Raw genomic sequence first — 19021 nt, forward strand, 5'->3', positions numbered from 1 at the left:
TTCTATCCTGTTCCATTGATCTATATCTCTGTTTTTGTGCCAGTACCATATTGTCTTGATTACTGTAGCTTTGTAGTGTAGTCTGAAGTCAGCGAGTCTGATTCCTCCAGCTCCGTGTTTTCCCCTCAAGACTGCTTTGGCTATTCGGGGTCTTTTGTGTCTCCATACAAATTTTAAGATTTTTTGTTCTAGTTCTGTAAAAAATGCGATTGGTAATTTGATAGGGCTTGCATTAAATCTGTAGATTGCTTTGGGTAGTTTAGTCATTTTCACAATATTGATTCTTCCAAGCCAAGAACATGTTATATCTCTCCATCTGTTTGTATCATCTTTAATTTCTTTCATCAGTGTCTTATAGTTTTCTGCATACAGGTCTTTTGTCTCCCTAGGTAGGTTTATTCCTAGGTACTTTATTCTTTTTGTTGCAATGGTAAATGGGAGTGTTTCCTTAATTTCTCTTGCAGATTTTTCATCATTAGTGTATAGGAATGTGAGAAATTTATGTGCATGAATTTTGTATCCTGCAACTTTACCAAATTCATTGATTAGCTCTAGTAGTTTTCTGGTGGCATCTTTAGAATTCTCTATGTGTAGTATCATGTCATCTGCAAACAGTGACAGTTTTACTTCTTCTTTTCCAATTTGTATTCCTTTTATTTCTTTTTCTTCTCTGATTGCCGTGGCTAGGACTCCCAAAACTATGTTGAATAATAGTGGTGAGAGTGGACATCCTAGTCTTGTTCCTGATCTTAGAGGAAATGCTTTCAGATTTTCACCATTGAGAATGATGTTTGCTGTGGGTTTGTTGTATATGGCCTTTATTATTTTGAGGTAGGTTCCCTCTATGCCCACTTTCTGGAGAGTTTTTATCATAAATGGGTGTTGAATTTTGTCCAAAGATTTTTCTGCATCTATTAAGATGATCATATGGTTTTTATTCTTCAATTTGTTAATATGGTGTATCACATTGATTGATTTGTGTATATTGAAGAATCCTTGCATCCCTGGGTTAAATCCCACTTGATCATGGTGTATGATCCTTTTAATGTGTTGTTGGATTCCGTTTGTGAGTATTTTATTGAGGATTTTTGCATCTATCTTCATCAGTGATATTGGTCTGTAATTTTCTTTTTTGGTAGTATCTTTTTCTGGTTTTGGTATCAGGGTGATGGTGGCCTCATAGAATGAGTTTGGGAGTGTTCCTTCCTCTGCAATATTTTGGAAGAGTTTGAGAAGGATGGGTGTTAGCGCTTCTCTAAATGTTTGATAGAATTCACCTGTGAAGCCATCTGGTCCTGGACTTTTGTTTTTTGGAAGATTTTTAGTCACAGCTTCAATTTCATCACTTGTGATTGGTCTATTCATATTTTCTATTTCTTTTTGGTTCAGTCTTGTAAGGTTATACCTTTGTAAGAATTTGTCTGTTTCTTCCAGGTTGTCCATTTTATTGGCATAGAGTTGCTTGTAGTAGTCTCTTAGGATGCTTTGTATTTCTGTGGTGTCTGTTGCAACTTCTCCTTTTTCATTTCAAATTTTACTGATTTGAGTCCTCTCCCTCTTTTTCTTGATGAGTCTGTCTAATGGTTTATCAATTTTGTTTATCTTCTCAAAGAACCAGCTTTTAGTTTTATTGATCTTTGCTATTGTTTTCTTTGTTTCTATTTCATTTATTTCTGCTCTGCTCTTTATGATTTCTTTCCTTCTTCTAACTTTGGGTTTTGTTTGTTCTTCTTTCTCTAGTTCCTTTAGGTGTAAGGTTAGATTGTGTGTTTGAGATTTTTCTTGTTTCTTGATGTAGGCTTGTATTGCTATAAACTTCCCCCTTAGAACTGCTTTTGCTGCATCCCATAGGTTTCGGATCGTTGTGTTTTCATTGTCATTTGTCTCTAAGTATTTTTTGATTTCCTCTTTGATTTCTTCAGTGATCTCTTGGTTATTTAGTAACGTATTGTTTAGCCTTCATGTGTTTGTGCTTCTTATGTTTTTTTCCCTGTAACTGATTTCTAATCTCACAGCGTTGTGGTCAGAAAAGATGCTTGATATGATTTCAATTTTCTAAAATTTACTAAGGCTTGATTTGTGACCCAAGATGTGATCTATCCTGGAGAATGTTCCATGTGCACTTGATAAGAAAGTGTAATCTGCTGTTTTTGAATGGAATGTCCTCTAAATATCAATTAAATCTATCTGGTGTATTATGTCATTTTTTTTTGCGGTACATGGGCCCCTCACTGTTGTGGCCTCTCCTATTGCGGAACACAGGCTCCGGACGCGCAGGCTCGGCAGCCATGGCTTACGGGCCCAGCCACTCAGCGGCATGTGGGATCTTCCCAGACCGGGGCACAAACCCATGTCCCCTGCATCGGCAGGCAGACTCTCAACCACTGCGCCACCAGGGAAGCCCTATTGTGTCATTTAAAGCTTGTGTTTCCTTAGTAATTTTCTGTTTGGATGATCTGTCCATTGGTGTAAGTGAGGCATTAAAGTCCCCACTATTATTGTGTTACTGTCAATTTCCTCTTTTGTAGCTGTTAGCAGTTGCCTTATGTATTGAGGTGCTCCTTTGTTGGGAGCATATATATTTATAATTGTTATATCTTCTTTTTGGATTGATCCCATGATCATTATGTACTGTCCTTCCATTTCTCTTCTAACATTCTTTATTTTAAAATCTATTTTATCTGATATGAGTATTGCTCCTCCAGCTTTCTTTGGATTTCTATTTGCTTGGAATATCTTTTTCCATCCCCTCACTTTCAGTCTGTATGTGTCCCTAGGTCTGAAGTGGGTCTCTTGTAGACAGCATATATATGGGTCTTGTTTTTGTATCCATTCAGCGAGCCTGTGTCTTTTGGTTGGAGCATTTAATCCATTCATGTTTAAGGTAATTATCGATGTGTATGTTCCTATTACCATTTTCTTAATTGTTTTGGGTACGTTTTTGTAGGTCCTTTTCTTGTGTTTCCCACTTAGAGAAGTTCCTTTAGCATTTGTTGTAGAGCTGATTTGGTGGTGCTAAATTCACTTAAGTTTTGCTTGTCTGTAAAGCTTTTGATTTCTGCATCGAATCTGAATGAGATCCTTGCTGGATGGAGTAATCTTGGTTGTAGGTTCTTCCCTTTCATCGCTTTAAATATGTCATGCCACTCCCTTCTGGCTTGTAGAGTTTCTGCTGAGAAATCAGCTGTTAACCTTATGGGAGCTCCCTTGTATGTTGTCATTTTTCCCTTGCTGCTTTCAGTAATTTTTCTCTATCTTTAATTTTTGCCCATTTGATTACTATGTGTCTTGGTGTGTTTCTTTGTGTTTATCCTGTATGGGACTCTCTGCGCTTCCTGGACTTGGGTGGCTGTTTCCTTTCCCATGTTTGGGAAGTTTTTGACTATAATCTCTTCAAATATTGTCTCGGGTCCTTTCTCTCTCTCTTCTCCTTCTGGGGCCCCTATGATGCGAATGTTGTTACGTTTAATGTTGTCCCGGGGTCTCTTAGGCTGTCTCCGTTTCTTTTCATTCTTTTTTCTTTATTCTGTTCCACAGCAGTGAATTCCACCATTCTGTCTTCTGGGTCACTTATCCGTTCTTCTGCCTCAGTTATTCTGCTATTGATTCCTTCTAGTGTAGTTTTCATTTCAGTTACTGTATTGTTCATCTCTGTTTGTTTGTTCTTTAATTCTTGTAGGTCTTGCATCTTCTCAGTCTTTCTCAATCTTTGCCTCCATTCTTTTTCCGAGGTCCTGGATCATCTTCACTATCATTATTCTGAATTCTTTTTCTGGAAGGTTGCCTATCTCCTCTTCATTTAGTTGTTTTTCTGGGGTTTTATCCTGTCCCTTCATCTGGTACATAGCCCTCTGCCTTTTCATCTTGTCTGTCTTTCTGTGAATGTGGCTTTTGTTCCACAGGCTGCAGGGTTGTAGTTCTTCTTGCTTCTGCTGTCTGCCCTCTGGTGGATGAGGCTGTCTAAGAGGCTTGTGCAAGTTTCCTGATGGGAGGGACTGGTGGTGGGTAGAGCTGGCTCTTGCTCTGGTGGGCAGAGCTCAGTAAAACTTTAATCCGCTTGTCTGCTGATGGGTGGGGCTGGGTCCCCTCCCTGTTGGTTGTTTGGCCTGAGGCAACCCAGCACTGGAGCCTACCTGGGCTCTTTGGTGGGGCTGATGGTGGACTCTGGGAGGGCTCATGGCAAGGATTATTACCAGAACTTCTGCTGCTAGTGTCCTTGTCCTCATGGTGAGACACAGCCACCTCCTGCCTCTGCAGGAGACCCTCCAACACCAGCAGGCAGGTCTGGTTCAGTCTCTTACGGGGTCACTGCTCCTTCCCCTGGGTCCTGATGCACACACTACTTTGTGTGTGTCCTCCAAGAGTGGAGTCTCTGTTTCCCCCAGTCCTGTCGAAGTCCTGCAATCAAATCCTGCTGGGCTTCTAAGTCTTATTCTCTAGGAACTCCTCCTCCTGCTGCCGGACCCCCAAGTTGGGAAGCCTGACGTGGGGCTCAGAACCTTCATTCTAGGGGGTGGACTTCTGTGGTATAAGTGTTCTTCAGTTTGTGAGTCACCCACCCAGCAGTTATGGGACTTGATTTTATTGTGATTGCACCCCTCCTACCATCTCACTGTGGCTTCTCCTTTGTCTTTGGATGTGGGGTATCTTTTTTTTGGTGAGTTCCAGTGTCTTCCTGTTGATTGTTCAGCAGTTAGTTGTGATTCTGGTGTTCTTGCAAGAGGGCGTGAGAGCACGTCCTTCTACTCTGCCATCTTGAACCAATCTCCCTAAACAGAATTTTTTCTGACAGCAGGTTTTGATGGTGGCGGAAAGGGAGGCCTGAATAGTGCATGATTGCAAGTGGGTGCCTGAGTAGCAGGGGTACCAAACAATGGGGAGACAGGGAGGATCCAGGAGCATTCACATGGCTGACTCCCTGGGAGGTTCTGCTCCAGTCCCTTTCTCTACTCCAGCCAGAAGTCAATTCATCCAGTAAAACTCCTCCACTCATTACAGAAAATCTAAGTAGGCAAGTAATAGTGAGGCTGACCCACATGTTCTAGGCAACTAACTCTAGGGATTCTTTACCTCCATTTAACCATCCATCCATTTAACTGTTGCACCATTCTTGCGCCCACATATCCAGCCATCACAGTATTACTGTCAATCACCCATCAACCGTCAATCGTTCCATCCAACTACTCATTCAAACATCCATCCATTCATTTAGCCACTCGCTCACCCTCTTAACCATCTATACATCTTTCCATAAAGCCATGCAACTATTCACTCATCCAAACAACTATCTATCCATTCATCTCACCATACGACCATTCAGTCTTCAATTCAGTCATCCGTCCACTCATAATCTATATAGCTGTCCATCTAGTCATCCCCACAATTATCCATCCATTTATTCATCCGTTCTCCAATCACCTTGCTAAACATCCACCTTCACATCACTCAGGCACCCAGTCACCTAACCAACCGTCCATCCACCCACCCGTTTAGACATCTATTCAGCCATTTTTACAAGTATCCATTCACCCAGTTACCTAACTATGATTCCAATTATACTTTCATCCTTCCTTCCACGTCATCTATAATGGGATTCCAATTTATGTCAGTATCCACTCTGTAGGCTGATTCCAAGGATGACACTCGTGCTTGACTTGGGGGAATACCAACAGCGCCTGCCCCCAGGGAGCTCAGAGCCTAGCCAGGGAGTCTGCCTCACCCTTGGTGATGACTTTCCATCTATCAGATTCTAGCTCTGAGACTCCAGTCATCCGCTGACATGGATGCCAGCCAGCTGGTGACCCTGGATTTCACCAACATGAATAGAGGGAGAAGCCTGTAGTTAGGCTTAGCATCCAATCAAATGGATCGAGGCCCTGCTTGGAACTCTGTGGGCAGCAACAGAGCTGAAGATGTCCTTGGAACTTCTCCAGATGTCCCTCCCTGTTCCCTACACTGGATCCTGGGCTCATCTGCTGGAAAATAAAGTCCTGCCCATGGCATGGAAGTCAGTTCTAGTTTCCATCCCAAACCCCATTTTCCCCAGTTCTTTTAGGAGTAGCTTGCTGATTCCTCCTTTGGGGGACAAGCTCTCCCCAGCTTTCTGCTCATGAGAGATTGAACCCTATCCAGCTCCATGGGCAGCTCATGACTCAGGTTTGACACAATCTTGGGGCTTTCGCTAGAACCCCTGTGCAGAAAGTGCTCTCTTCCTGCTGGTATGGTTTTGCCGAAGGATTCTTGGAGCTGTCTTTGCCACACAGGGAAGAGCCTGCCCGAGAAGTAAATCCACACAGGAGAAAGTCACTCGATCACCTGGACCCAGCTATGGCTGAAGACAGTTATTACCCAAAGTTCCTGGAGACGATTTTCTTTTTTCTTTGGCTTAAGGCAGTTTGAGTCGGATTTTATACTTCCGTAACTGAAAAGGTTCTGGAAAACACCAACAAATTCAGAAGCCCCCAAAGCAGTAATAAAGTAGTGACACTCTACCCCACTTCAAAATGTAAACGTGGTTTTATTTAATGCCTTTTTCCGTCACAAAGTACTGCCGCCTCCCCAGGGTCCCCTCTTCCTAGAAAACAAGATGGCAGCATAAGGCACGTGCACTGTCCACACGACATCAGGTTACGTCCTTAGAAACAAAAATAAGCAATAGTCTTCCCCACAGCCCCAGATCGCCTCCCTCTGTTCAAAGAATGATTGTCCCCTCAAAGCACAACTCAGAGCAGAGAGGCTTAAATTAGAGCTGCGCACTGCCCCACATGCCAGCTGAGAAAACAAAAACCAACAACACAGGTACAAGAGCGTAATACCAGAGTAATGAGATTAGTCCATAAATTAAAGTGGAGAAAAAAAAAGAGCCTGTCCCCTCCTCATCGCCAGCCCTCCCCCAAATCAGGAATTCCTTGCTTGTGAGTCTTGCAGAAAAGTCTGGACTCCGAGCCAGCCCTTTTCCCCAAAGTTAAATATTCCAAAGCCACTGCTGGGTACTTTGTTTCTCTGGACCCGCGTTGGGACTGAAAGGACAGCTTCTGAGATGGTCACCGGACACGTCCTCTTGGCGGGAGGGACCCTGCATCTGGCAGGGGAGGTGGGGAAAACCGAGGGCCTGGGCGGGTGGGCTGCCTCTCTGATGGCAGGTGGCGAGGCTGCGGGTTCTGCTATAAATACTCCAGCTCCAGGGCGTGCCTCAGCGCCTCCAAGTCCGCGTGGCAGGATATCCGCCAGAAAGGCATGTTGTGCTGGAACACAGAACACCAGCCACACGGTTACGGCTCTGCGCGGTGCTTCCCACGGCCCCCCTGGATCCCACGCCCGTGGTTAGAACCTTAGGAGAAATCACACTGAGTCACTGTAGCATGTGGGCATTTTCCAAACCGGGAGCACAGAACATCGTTGGTGGACCCCTGTGTGGTCAGGCATGCTTTCTATTCCTTCTGAGTCTTTTTTTAAAATTATTTACTTATTTTAAATTAATTTTGATTGAGGTATAGTTGCTTTACAATGTGTTAGTTTCTGCTGTACAGCAAAGTGAATCAGCTATACGTATACGTATAACCCCCTTTTTCCTTCCCATTTAGGTCACCACAGAGCACTGAGTAGAGTTCCCTGTGCTGTACAGTAGGTTCTCATTAGTTACCTATTGATATTTTATACATAGTAGTGTATATATGGCAATCCCAATCTCCCAATTCCCCCACCCCGCCTGAGCCAATCCTGATTGGCTTATCCTGCACTGTCCGATATGTGGACTGTTTGACCCTCCCTCCTCTGTTGGGACCAGCCTGGTCTTAGGCGGCATGCTGACGTGGAATTAAATCACACAGCGAGAAAGCTATTCCGTTTTAAAAATGTGCTCTCAGTCCTGCTACTAAAGATAGAAAATCTCGACTGGATGCTACTGTGTCTTCAACCCCTCCCTAACTCTCACTAATCTCCATTTGAACAGACAGGGCTGGTCCCAGAGAGTCTTTTTTATCTTTTCCTTTTCTTTACAGCAGGTGATGCTTGCTCTGTTATTGTCATGCTATCAAGTTTTCAATTTTAAACATAAGTGCATCCATTGAAAGGGAAACATTAAGTAGGTAACCGTGCAGGCAGCTTGCAGATACAGCAAAAGTTGTAATTGGTGTAAAAGAACTGTTATGCTGATTTTGGAAAGAAATCACTCACGTGGAGACAAAATTTGCAAAATATTGATACTTCCATAGCGTGAGGGTTAAATGTTTCAGTGCCCTTTGCAAAGCTCTGTTCCGCCACCATTAGCTGGGTGATCTTAAATAATTTACTTTGGTGCTTGTCTGTAAAATGGGGATAATACTTCTGTATACTGTGTGTATCTTATATTACAGATGAGGAGGCTGAGGCACAGAGAGGTCTGTCTGACTCCAGAGAGAAAACCTGACTGCCTGTTTATCACAGGAAAATGTGACCGTCGACTAAAGTTGTTGCCTGTCCAACAGCCATCCTCCCTTCTTCCTACTTCCAGAACCCTGAATTTGGCAGCCCCGTGCCCGAGAGGTAGGGGATGAGTTATGATCGTTTAAGCAAGTGATGACAACCCCAGCCTTGTTTACCAGGGGTTTGTCCTGTATCCTTCTGACTTGTGACCCGCTGAAGCCAATGAGGAAGTTGGCTGGGGGCTTCTGGGAAAGGTTTTCCTCCATGATTAGAGAGAGAGGCACCTGAGGAGAACTCCTTCCTCCTTACTTGCCCTTTTTATTTGGATGCTGACATATAAGTATGTGATGTCTGGGGCTGTGGCAGCGGTTTTGGGATCATGAGGCAAAATATCAGAAAAGAAAATGCCAAAGATGGTTAGAAAGGTAGAGCAAAATGATGGAAAGGGATGCTTGGTGAATTTTCAGACCCACGGAAACAACCTAGGATACGCCTACTTGTAATCTTTTGTTTTTAAATTGGAGTATAGTTGTTTTACAATATTGTGTTAGTTCCTACTTCTAATCTTGTTAGGTGAGCAAGTGTTTAAGTTTTCATTACATAGGTTTTCTGCTACCTGCAGCTACTAGATACTGAGCCTCCTCGACAGCCACTGACCTTCAGTTATTTACTGAGTGAACAGAGGGTGCTTGATGAACATGTGGCTGCCCCAAGTTCTTGTGGTCGTTCTGCTGCCCCTTGAGGTTCAGTGCCCACAGGGTAGAAACTATACAGGTGTCCTTTTGGTTCCAGAAGCACAACGACCCTTTCCTGCCTCTGGGGGCTCTGCACTTTTGATAGTTGGGTCAGGGAAGGCCTCTCTAGGGGGGGTAACATTTAAGCAGGACCCAGAGAACACGAAGGAGGGAGCCATGCAAACGTGTGGGGAGGTAGTTGAGGTAGAAGACAGCAAGTGCAAAGGCCTTGAGGAGGGTTTGAGCTTGAAATGTCATATTCACTGCTGCCTTGCATGGCTCCTGGCACACAGTGGGCGCGTAATAAATATTCGTGGAAGGAATGAAAAGAGGAAGGGAGGGAGGAAAGGCGGGAAGGTGAGTTTCTCCAGCAAAGCCCTCCATGGACACACCTTTTTCTCTTTTGCCCAGAGGAAGCAGAAGACTATCCATCATGGGCAACAGATGCCATCTCTTTAATGCCTTTCAGCTTCCCCACCCTCCCTTCACCCCGGCCAAGCCTTTCATTCTCTGCAAAGACGGATGCTGGTTGCCACCTGGCCAATCCAGTCCCTCTTTAAAGAGTGTAATTCATTTTCTCTGGGAGGAAATGAGCAAAGGGGAAGAGACTATCTCAGCCGTCTCCCTCCCAGGCCTGGTGGCTCCAGAGCATGGGTAGATTTATCACTTCTGGAGAGGGGGAGACAAATGACCCACTAACACGGAGATATGAACAACACCGTCCGCTTAAACAGCTGAAGCCGCTCGTCCTGTCGCCGTATTTCATGCTGCTCAGGTGGCCAGTGGCCTGGGCTAATGAGTGCCATCCCTCAGGCCGGGAGAGCTGCTGGTGCACAGGGTTTCTCACTAATGGGCTGGGGCTGCTGCTTCAGACACTGCGGGGGTTTTTAGGGGAGCTGGGTGCACGGGGCGTGTGTCCCAGTCTTCTTTGGTGGACTCCACTCTCTTCTGACCGGGTCAGGGGTGCAGACGGACAGTGTTTGCAACTCCTGAGTCCACCTCCTTCCTGCCAGGCGTTGGGAGCAAAACACAGCAGTTTTCATGTACCAGCTGTGTGACCTTAGGTAAATTAATTAACCTGAGTCTCAAACATGTTCCGTATAAAATGAAGTGGAACGGTACCCACTTCGCAGGGGGAGGGGGTTGGAGGATTAAATAAAATGATGATGTCGGTAATAAAGAGTAGTGATTAAGGCCCGGGGTTAAGTAGGGTGCCAGTTACCGCCCTGCCACATGCCAGCTGGGATGGAGGCTGCCAGGTGGCTCCCAACATCCTTTCTTCCCTTTCTCTCAGAAAACGCTTTTTTTTTTTCTTTTGCTAGGAACTTGGTGGCTGAGAATAAGGGGTACATCTCCCAGCTACCTTTGTGGCAAGGTGAGATCATGTGACTCAAATCTGGCCAACGGGGTCTGAGAAGCAGTGATGTTGACCTATATCAGCTGTGCTCTTAAAGGGAAGAGGAGTCCTTCCCCTTTTTCTTCCTGGTGGCTGGAGTGCAGACGTGGGCGTGGTGAGGGGCCGTCTTGGACTTTGTGGAAAGAGCAGTACTGGGACTGGCAGAGCAACAAGACAGAAGGGGCCCGGGTCCCTGGTGCTGTCCCAGCTGTCTGGGCAGCTAATGAGAGACGAAGAAAGCTCTCCCCTGTTTAAGCTGCTGTCTGGCATCTCTGGCAATGCGAACTCCACAGAACCTGGGCAGCCCTGGCCCCGCTGGAGCCCACCCCATCCACATCCTCAGCGGGTCTTAGCAGCGTGCTTCTCCTGTGGACTTTGAGCAAACGAGATTTCGGTGAGTTTTCATGTTATGTGAAAACTGGCATTCTTGTTTTCTTTTTCTGCTGGCTCCCCAGGAGAGAGAACCCCTGAATTTCTGAAGGTGGATTTAGCTTTCTCCCCTCCCCTGGCCCTGGGGAGTAGTAATCACACAGCTTCAGGCTGTTGAGGGCTAACTATGCATGGTTTCTCTGCTGGGCCCCGTGCGCCTGTTCTCGGCAAGTGTGACGGATTAAAAAGGCAGCTCAGAGAGCGCTGCCATCTGCTGAAGGCCACACAGCCAACAATGGCAGAACTAGGATTTAGAGCAAAATGCGCTCCCCTGGTCACCTGTTTCTGTGAAAGCGGGGTGGCTGTAGGGTGAGGTGAGGGAGGCGCCCGGGACACGGAACTTAAGGAGGCATCTCCGTCAGCGCCCCCTCCTCCTGGCCCCCTAGGCGAGGACGACCCCAGACCAGCAGGTCTCAAAGGAGAAGCCTGCCCGTTAGGGGGTGACTTGGCAATTTCTAGGGGTGTGATTTTTGACTGTCGTCCTGATTTGGGGGCACTGCAGGTGGGGGCAGGTCTCCTGCCTCATCCCACACACCTTCCACCTGAATGACTTTCAGATGTCCTGCCAGATATTTAAGCACAAAGCCGTTCTTAATAACCTGAGTGTAGACCCTTAACTCCACTTTACTTGTCACATATAAATAGAGCATTTTTCTCATGCTTTTAATAAAACCCGACTTCCCCAGGGCTGCAATTACCGTGTCAACTGGGGAAGTCTGTTTTATTCAGAACCTTTCCGTGGTTGCTTCGCAGTCTGGAGCAGACAGCCGCGGCACCTCGCTGGCTTTGTGAATGGCCAAGACCGCACACCTGTGTCCCCCTGTGTGTGTCGGCTCACATCCTCAGTGATGGTACGTTTGGGTGTGAGATCTTGTGCTCAGATGTTCACATACTGAAGCACACGTTACTGTGAGTATAAATGACTTTCCCTTATTTCTCTTTGATGTATCATCAGATGTTGATCTCCTGGACATTACGGTTATAAGGAGGTTTTATTATCCATTAGTATTTCATTTCAGGAGAGTAAACGGTCATTTCAAAACATCTGCTACGCCGCCCTAAGAAACGTCCTTTGGTGAGAAGGTGGGTGAACGGCAGCCACTGCTCCGGATGTCCCTGTCATTCTCCAGGTGAGAACCAGAGGGCATGTGGGGGGGGGGGTGCCCGCGGCCATGGGCCTAAGTGGGTTCTCAACCCAACTTTGATAGAAGCAAAGTTTATTTTGATCGCTGTCACATGCTTAGGGCAGAGGGTTTTTTCTATTAGATCTGAACTTGGAAGAGGGGCTCCATCCCGGCAGTGGGCTTCAAGTAGTCTCACCAGAGACCACGCTCTTGACCTGGCACATTGGTCCTGGATTCATGTGATGATTCGCGCTACTGTTTTGGTCATATCCTGGTGTATCACCCCTATCCTGGTGTATCACCCCTATTATTTACTTAATATTTTTTCCTCTGAGTCAGTTCATTTTTAAAGTTTAAGAAATATGCTTTAAGAAGAAGTGCTCAGGGTAAAGGCTGAAGTCCCTCCGAAGGCCCCAGGCACCTCCCTGACTGCACCTCCTGCCCCTCCCCACTCGCCTGGTGCATCGCGCAGCTGGCAGCCATGCCAGCTCCCTGCAGGACGCTCCAGCCTTCCGACCTCTCAGCTTCTTGGCTCCTCTCCGCGAACTCCCTCCCTCTGATACTCACTTGGCTCACTCGCTCTCCCCCTCCCATTTTCGCCAAAGCTCTGGTCATCATCTGACACGCATGTTACACTTAGGGGTCGATTGCTCGTCCCCAGGCTGTGAGCTGAGGGAGGGGTGAGAGCCCTGTGTGTTCTGCTCACTGCAGGACGCCCAGCGCCTGCAACAGTAGCTGGCACACAGTAGGTGCTCAGCTAATGGAGCTTACACACCAGCTGGAGAGTCGGTGACTAAGCCACCAGGCACACAGGTAATTCTCTCATGACAGGAGGGGATAAGGCCCTGGAGAAGGACTAGGGACAGCGGGGGGAGGGAGTCGCAGGCAGGCCTGACTGAGCTGGAGTGGGAGCTGGTGCAAGTGTTGCTGAGGCGGAAAGGATGAGCCCGGGAGAGCTGGGAAAGCAGAGGAGCCTTCCAGGTGGATGGAACAGTAGATGCAAAGCCTTCTAAGCACCCCTCTCTCGGGGCCCTCTGTCTTCTCATGAGTTCCATCCGCTGAGACCCCTAAACGTTTTTGCATTTCTTTTGAATCTGTTTCTGGGGCGGGAAGGGGGAAACCAAATTACGCTCTGTGACATTAACCATCTGCTTCCCAGGCCTCTCCGGGTGGGGAGTGGCAGGCTCTCTGGGATGCTGTTGACAGGTCCAGATCCAGGGTTTTGGAACAGAGCTGTGGCCACCAGAAGCCCCCTGCCCCTCTCCTCATGGGCCTGAGATCACAAATGCAGGATTTTCTTTTTCATTAGCTTAATGCTGTCTTTATTAACTGGGAAGGGTTCCTGGAACATATGATCAGTAAGCATTAAATAAAACAGGCACCAGCCCCCCGGCCAGCCTGCCCTGACAGAGGGTCTCTGGGCTCCCGAGCAGTTGTCCCAGAAACAATGCAGGGCTACCGGGGTGGCAGCCAAAGGCCCGGAGGGGGATTTGCAGGAAATTACTCAGGATGCTTCTGCGATTTCCAAATGGCAGGGGACGGGCGAGCAAAGAGCCTGGGAAGGAGACAGGCTCAAGAGAGGAGGAAAGAGCAGCCGGAGAGACGGACGGAGAGAATATACCTTTTTCGCCCCCTGCTCCTCTTCCACGCCATCGCCAATCACGATGTAGACGGCTTTTCTGCCGAATCTCTGCATTATCCTCTCAAAGCAGCTCTCCTTCCCTGCACACACGGACGAAGGAAAGACACTCGGTGAGGACCCAGGACTAAGGTGACTAATAACCGCTCATCAAGAGTTCACTTTGTACAGCCTTCTTACAAAGGTCTCCTTAAGGACCAGGTATTAATCATTTCATCCTCAAGCAAACTTCGAGGCGTCACTGTCCCCATCCCCACGTGATGGACGACAGTGCAGAGGCACAGAGAGGTTAAGTGGCTTGCCCACGGTGACACAGCAGGAGAGGCAGGGCAGGGGTCTGAAACAAGCCCTGGCGTCTATGCGGCTGTCCGGTGTAGGAGTGATGGGCCCATTATACAGATAAGGACACGAGGCTCTGAGAGGTGCCCTGGACATGATCGGCCCAGGACCCCCAGAGTTAGTGTAGGAAGCAGAGGTGCCAGGATTCACGTGTCCGAGGGTGGGCAGCCTGGCGACAGAGTGGCCCTCGTGCGACTCGGCTGTTCGTTGTTTTCTTGCTCCCCGTAGACGACCACCTTTTTGTATTTTCCTTCTTCCCAGTGGCTGGGCAGCAGCATCAATCCAGGAACACTAAATTCAGGTCTTAGCTCATCCTGTTTCAGCAAGTTTAGTGACCATCATGATAATGAGGAGAGCCCTAAACAGAACAGCTGTCACTCAGCAGATGCCGGCACAGAGCAGGCTCGGTGTCACCGCCCCAGCAGGATTTCTTGGCCTCGGTGTTACGGACATTCTGGGCTGGCTAAATTCTTTGCTGCCCTGAGCACTGAAGGATGTTTGTTGAGCAGTATCTCTGGTCTAGAACTTCAGTAAAGGCAAAAACTGCTCTAAGAAAATGCTTCCAAAGTACATACATTTGTTCTTGCTCCAGAAAAAAAAACAGGTAAACATTTCTAATTAAAAACAACTAGGCTTTGTATTATTATACATGTTTAGGTGATACAGGAAAAAAAAAAAATTAGCCTCCTCCCCCACAAGAAAAATCAGTATTACTTGTCCTGATGACAAACGATGCTGTTAATTTGTAGTTATTTTGAATTCTCTTATCTGATGAAAGTTCTAAGCCTAAGGCTTGTTTTCTTTGTTAAGAAAGGAGATTAGCAAGTATTCAAGAGGTGTTAAAGCAAGATAACACGAAATTGAGACCATATCTTTGAAAGAGCATTAAAAAAAACAATAGTTTTCTCTGTGGTTCAAGGTTAGGTTAGTTAATGGCCATAATTAACTAATTAAAATTAGTTAAATTAAAACCACCTTGTGTACCATCCTGGGGCAGGGGGAACTGTCTTCCTCTGCTTCCTTAGTAATGGACTTTCATGAGTTTTACCTGGGCTCACAGTCACTTAGCTATGGACTACATTTCCCAGCTTCCCTTGCAAATTAGTTGTGGCCATGTGACTAAGCTGGGTTAATAGGAAGTGAGTAGAAGTAACATGCACCTCTGAGTCTTGGCTTTACAATAATGGACGCCCATTACTCCTTCCTGTTTTCCCCCTTCTCATAAGCTGGAATGACAATATGGCAGAATCTGATTTGACCATGTACATGAGGATAAAATTACAGGGGATGGTGGAAAACTAAAACGGGAAGAACATGGCTTCCTGGGTGAGTATGAGGACAGAGTCACCGCATCAGCCTGGATCACTCACCTCTGGTCTCTTGACATCTGAGGGAGAAATAAGCTTTGGCCCTGATGTAATTAAGCCCTTGTATGTGGGGTGTATGTGCTGCAGCAGCTCTGCAGCTGTCCTAACTAATACACACACTTTGGAAAACTGCAATCCTAACCAGTTTCTCTAGAAGCAGAGAAATGGGCATTCTTGTTTTCTTTGGGTCTATGAGGGTTGTTTGGGGGGAGATTTGTCCATGCCCATGGACAAGCTCTTTAACTTCCCTAGTGTCGTTTTCCTTAAACTTTCCAAACCTGGCAGGCAAAGCTGACCTTACCCTCCCTCCCCGTACCCGTCTGAGGTCTGGGCTCCCCTACCTGTCTTGGTTGCACTGTAGATGTTCTCGATAGGAAACACGGAGCCCAGGCCATACAGCAGGACTTTGGCCAGGGCAGGAATTAGTTGAGTGGTGGTGACCAGCACGTTGACACAATTGGGCCTGAGGGCAAAGGAGATGGTGAGTCAGAACTCCAAGGTACCACAAGGCCAGGCCTCCTACCCCCGCAGCCGAGCCTGGAGTCGGTGGGAATTCTGGTGGGGTTTGGAGGCTCTGGCTAAGTCGTCTTCAGGTGAGGCTAGAGCCCAAGGATCCTCCAGCTATTCCTCTCTTTTAAGCCTGAAGCTGCCTGACACATTGAAATCTAACACAAGTGTAATAGTTTTCCTATTTAAAAAGCAAATGTTAGGGACTTCCCTGGAGGTCCAGTGGTTAAGACTTCGCCTTCCAGTGCAGGGGGTGTGGGATCGATCCCTGGTCAGGGAGGTAAGACCCCACATGCCTCGTGGCCGAAAAACCAAAAAAAAGTAAAACAGAAGCAATATTGTAACAAATTCAATAAAAACTTAAAAAAAAAATGTTGGGCTTCCCTGATGGCTCAGTGGTTAAGAATCTGCCTGCCAATGCAGGGGCCATGGGTTCGAGCCCTGGCCCAGGAGGATCCCACATGCCACGGAGCAACTAAGCCCATGCACCACAACTACTGAGCCTGTACTCTAGAGCCCGTGAGCCACAACTACTGAAGCCTGCGCTCTGCAACGAGAAGCCACCACAAGAAGCCCGGATACCACATCAAAGAGTAGCCCCCGCTCACCACAATTAGAGAAAGCCCGTGCACAGCAACGAAGACCCAACGCAGCCAAAAATATTGTTTTAAATTTAGTGCAAGGGCCACACACTAAAGTAGCTGCAGGGACGTATTGGCAATGTGCGTGAGTGACATGGAACAAGTGTAGGACAACAGGGAGAGGTGAGGACTGGGGTAAACCGCAGAGCACATGCCAGTTCTGACGTTTTCCAAGATCCTCGAAACCTGCAGCTATGGATTAACGTTCCCAGTCTTTGGGATAAAGTGTGTATCAAACAAAACACATCAGCAGGATGGATTCAGCTCGTGAGCTGCCATTTTGTGACCATTCATCTGTTGGGTCACAAGAATTCCGATGCTGCAGGGGAGTAATTTGTTCTCTGGCCCAGGTGATCTTATTTAAGAGCAAGAGGCAATTTAGCGGGAGGTCTAGAATGAGACCGGGCCCTCCTGACCTCACTAAGAGCCCGCCAGATGATCTGCGTGATCCTATAAAATGGTTTTCACAGGGTGACGTTGTGGCTGGAGGGTGTTGTGGGCAAGAGCGGTTGGGACAACAGACCTCCGTACAAAGGTCTTTCGCTCTGCTGGCCCCCATCAGTCTCTGCAACTACCTGCACATCTGAGGGACAAGGTGTCCATGGGGCCTGTACACCCCAGCTTTATCAAATGTCTGGAAGGTGTGCAGGGGAGAACTGGGGGGTCCAGTTCTCCCAAGTGTGGAAATGGAGGGGCTGCCACCCTTGAATGGGAGAAAGTTCAGTGGCGCAAAGGAAAACGGGGGCTCGCACCTACCGGGAATTGATGAGGTTTAGTGCCTTCAGGGAGTGGGTCAGCCAGAGGTCCGTCAGGGCTTCCAGCTCGGCTCTGAGCTGTAGCCATGTCTCTCTTTTGGGAGCTCCTATCAAGCCTACGGACAAAGCAAATAAAAATCATCGTTGCTGTCATTTCAAAGGGCTGGGGGGAGTAGGGTTAGGGAAGGTGAGTCTAGGTTTCAGATCAGATGACACCCAAGGTCAACTTCAATCCAGTGACCTTAATTTTATTTTGAGATTGATTGGATCAGTCAATGGAGTCGAGTAGCTGCCTACTCAGACCTCTTCCCTTGACTGGCCAGGAGCTGGTTAGAGACCTTGTGATAATCAGAAACATCCCCAGATGCCTCCTGGGTGGGGAGGAGGCGGCATCACCTGTTAAGAGCCAGCGGCCTAGAGAATTCCAGAAACAGCGATCCGATCCGCGGGCCTGGTCACTACCGAGCCAGCCCTGCCTTCAGCCCCTCCAGGCTTCTGTTCAGTGTGGCAGCCAGTGCTCTCCTGCCACTGGAGCTGGTGGCTTTCACCTTGCCTACACAGTAGAGTCACCAGGGAGCTCTGTGGGTCCTGATGCCAGGCAGCGGCCAGGCCAGGAACTGGAAACTCCTCAAGGCGTTCCGATATGAGCCAAGTCTGAGAACCGGTGTTTCCACAAACCGCCTGGGGATCTTGTTAAAAACGCAGGTCTGGCTCAGTCACCTGGGGAGGGGCCTGAGCGTCTACACTTCTAACAAGCTCCCAGGTGATGCTCATGTGAGTAGTGAGGGCTGAAGCCGGTGGCCCTCGAATTCCGGTGGGCATCAGAATCACCTGGAGGGCAGGTTAAGCCACAGAGCGCCGGGCCCACCTCAGAGCTTCAGGTGCGACAGGTCTGAGGTGGGGCCAGAGAATCTGCATTTCCAGCAAGTCCCCAGGTGATGCTGCTGGTCCAAGGACCCCACGTGGAGAACCACGGCGGGGGTGGGGGGTGTAATCATGGGCAAGATGCCCCATCCCGTCCTCAGCTTCCCAGCCCCGCCCTGCCCCGCCCCCCTAAAGCGAGGATAAGGGAATCTTAGTGCCCTCTTCCAGAGGGCGCCACAAGGGTGACGCTGGGTGAGCTAGGACTTATAACAAGCCTCTCAGAGCAGTACCTGGCACAGGGCAGGTGGGATGCGAGTGACAGCATCCATCCTTGATCAATTTCCCTTGGTCCAGGGGTTGCGCCCGGAGCACAGGCAGACCCTCTGACCGCTGTGGACGACCCTCTCCCCGACCCACTCACCGCCGACGTTGTTCTTGTAGGTGTTGTACATCTCCTTCACTCGCCGGTAGCGGAAGGCCAGCTTCCTCATCCAGTCCACGCCGCCGTGCACACCAGAGCCCAGGCACAAGCTGGCCCCCGGGGCCGAACTGTGGAAGCCATCAGCGGAGAAGTTGTAGGTGCTGGGGAGACGGGAGAGGGCAGGGCGTGGGGAAGAGACAGTGTTAATGTCGGGGAGGTGGGAGCTCTTCACCAGGAGACCCACGGGATGGGGTTTGGGGCACCCACGATGTCCCTGAAGGTTCGAGGGTGCCGTGGGTATGTGCGTTCTGGGGGAAGCAGGATCATAGTTTTTATTAACTTCCCAAACAGTGGTGGCATCCTTTGCTCTTGCCTAGTCAGCATCCATTCTCCTTTCTTTTG

General features: G+C 48.0%; 1 protein-coding gene and 1 long non-coding RNA gene across 3 annotated transcripts in view; one reads left to right on the top strand and one right to left on the bottom strand.

The window, feature by feature from the left end:
* Positions 1 to 19021, top strand: part of LOC117202491 (uncharacterized) — a 40691-nt gene that overhangs the window by 11019 nt on the left and 10651 nt on the right. The window contains exons 4-10 of the long non-coding RNA XR_007472284.1: positions 8355 to 8523; positions 10460 to 10944; positions 11726 to 11871; positions 11982 to 12899; positions 13622 to 13838; positions 15291 to 15390; positions 18640 to 18773. This is a non-coding gene — a long non-coding RNA (uncharacterized LOC117202491). The remainder of the gene's footprint in view (positions 1 to 8354; positions 8524 to 10459; positions 10945 to 11725; positions 11872 to 11981; positions 12900 to 13621; positions 13839 to 15290; positions 15391 to 18639; positions 18774 to 19021) is intronic.
* The window catches only part of EYA2 (EYA transcriptional coactivator and phosphatase 2), a 175132-nt gene continuing 162608 nt past the window's right edge, over positions 6498 to 19021 (bottom strand). The window contains exons 11-15 of one of the 2 annotated variants that reach the window (XM_033433858.2): positions 18620 to 18780; positions 17336 to 17450; positions 15773 to 15894; positions 13708 to 13808; positions 6498 to 7244 (exon numbers count right to left, since the gene is read on the bottom strand). In XM_033433858.2, the coding sequence (XP_033289749.1) occupies positions 7164 to 7244; positions 13708 to 13808; positions 15773 to 15894; positions 17336 to 17450; positions 18620 to 18780 (580 nt within the window). In that variant the 3' untranslated portion in view covers positions 6498 to 7163. Of the gene's footprint in view, positions 7245 to 12891; positions 13809 to 15772; positions 15895 to 17335; positions 17451 to 18619; positions 18781 to 19021 lie in introns of those variants that run through there. The other variant, XM_049699711.1, reaches the window with a different exon arrangement.

The sequence above is a fragment of the Orcinus orca genome, chromosome 16 (genome assembly GCF_937001465.1).
Source record: "Orcinus orca chromosome 16, mOrcOrc1.1, whole genome shotgun sequence".
In the NCBI taxonomy this organism is placed as follows: domain Eukaryota; kingdom Metazoa; phylum Chordata; class Mammalia; order Artiodactyla; family Delphinidae; genus Orcinus; species Orcinus orca.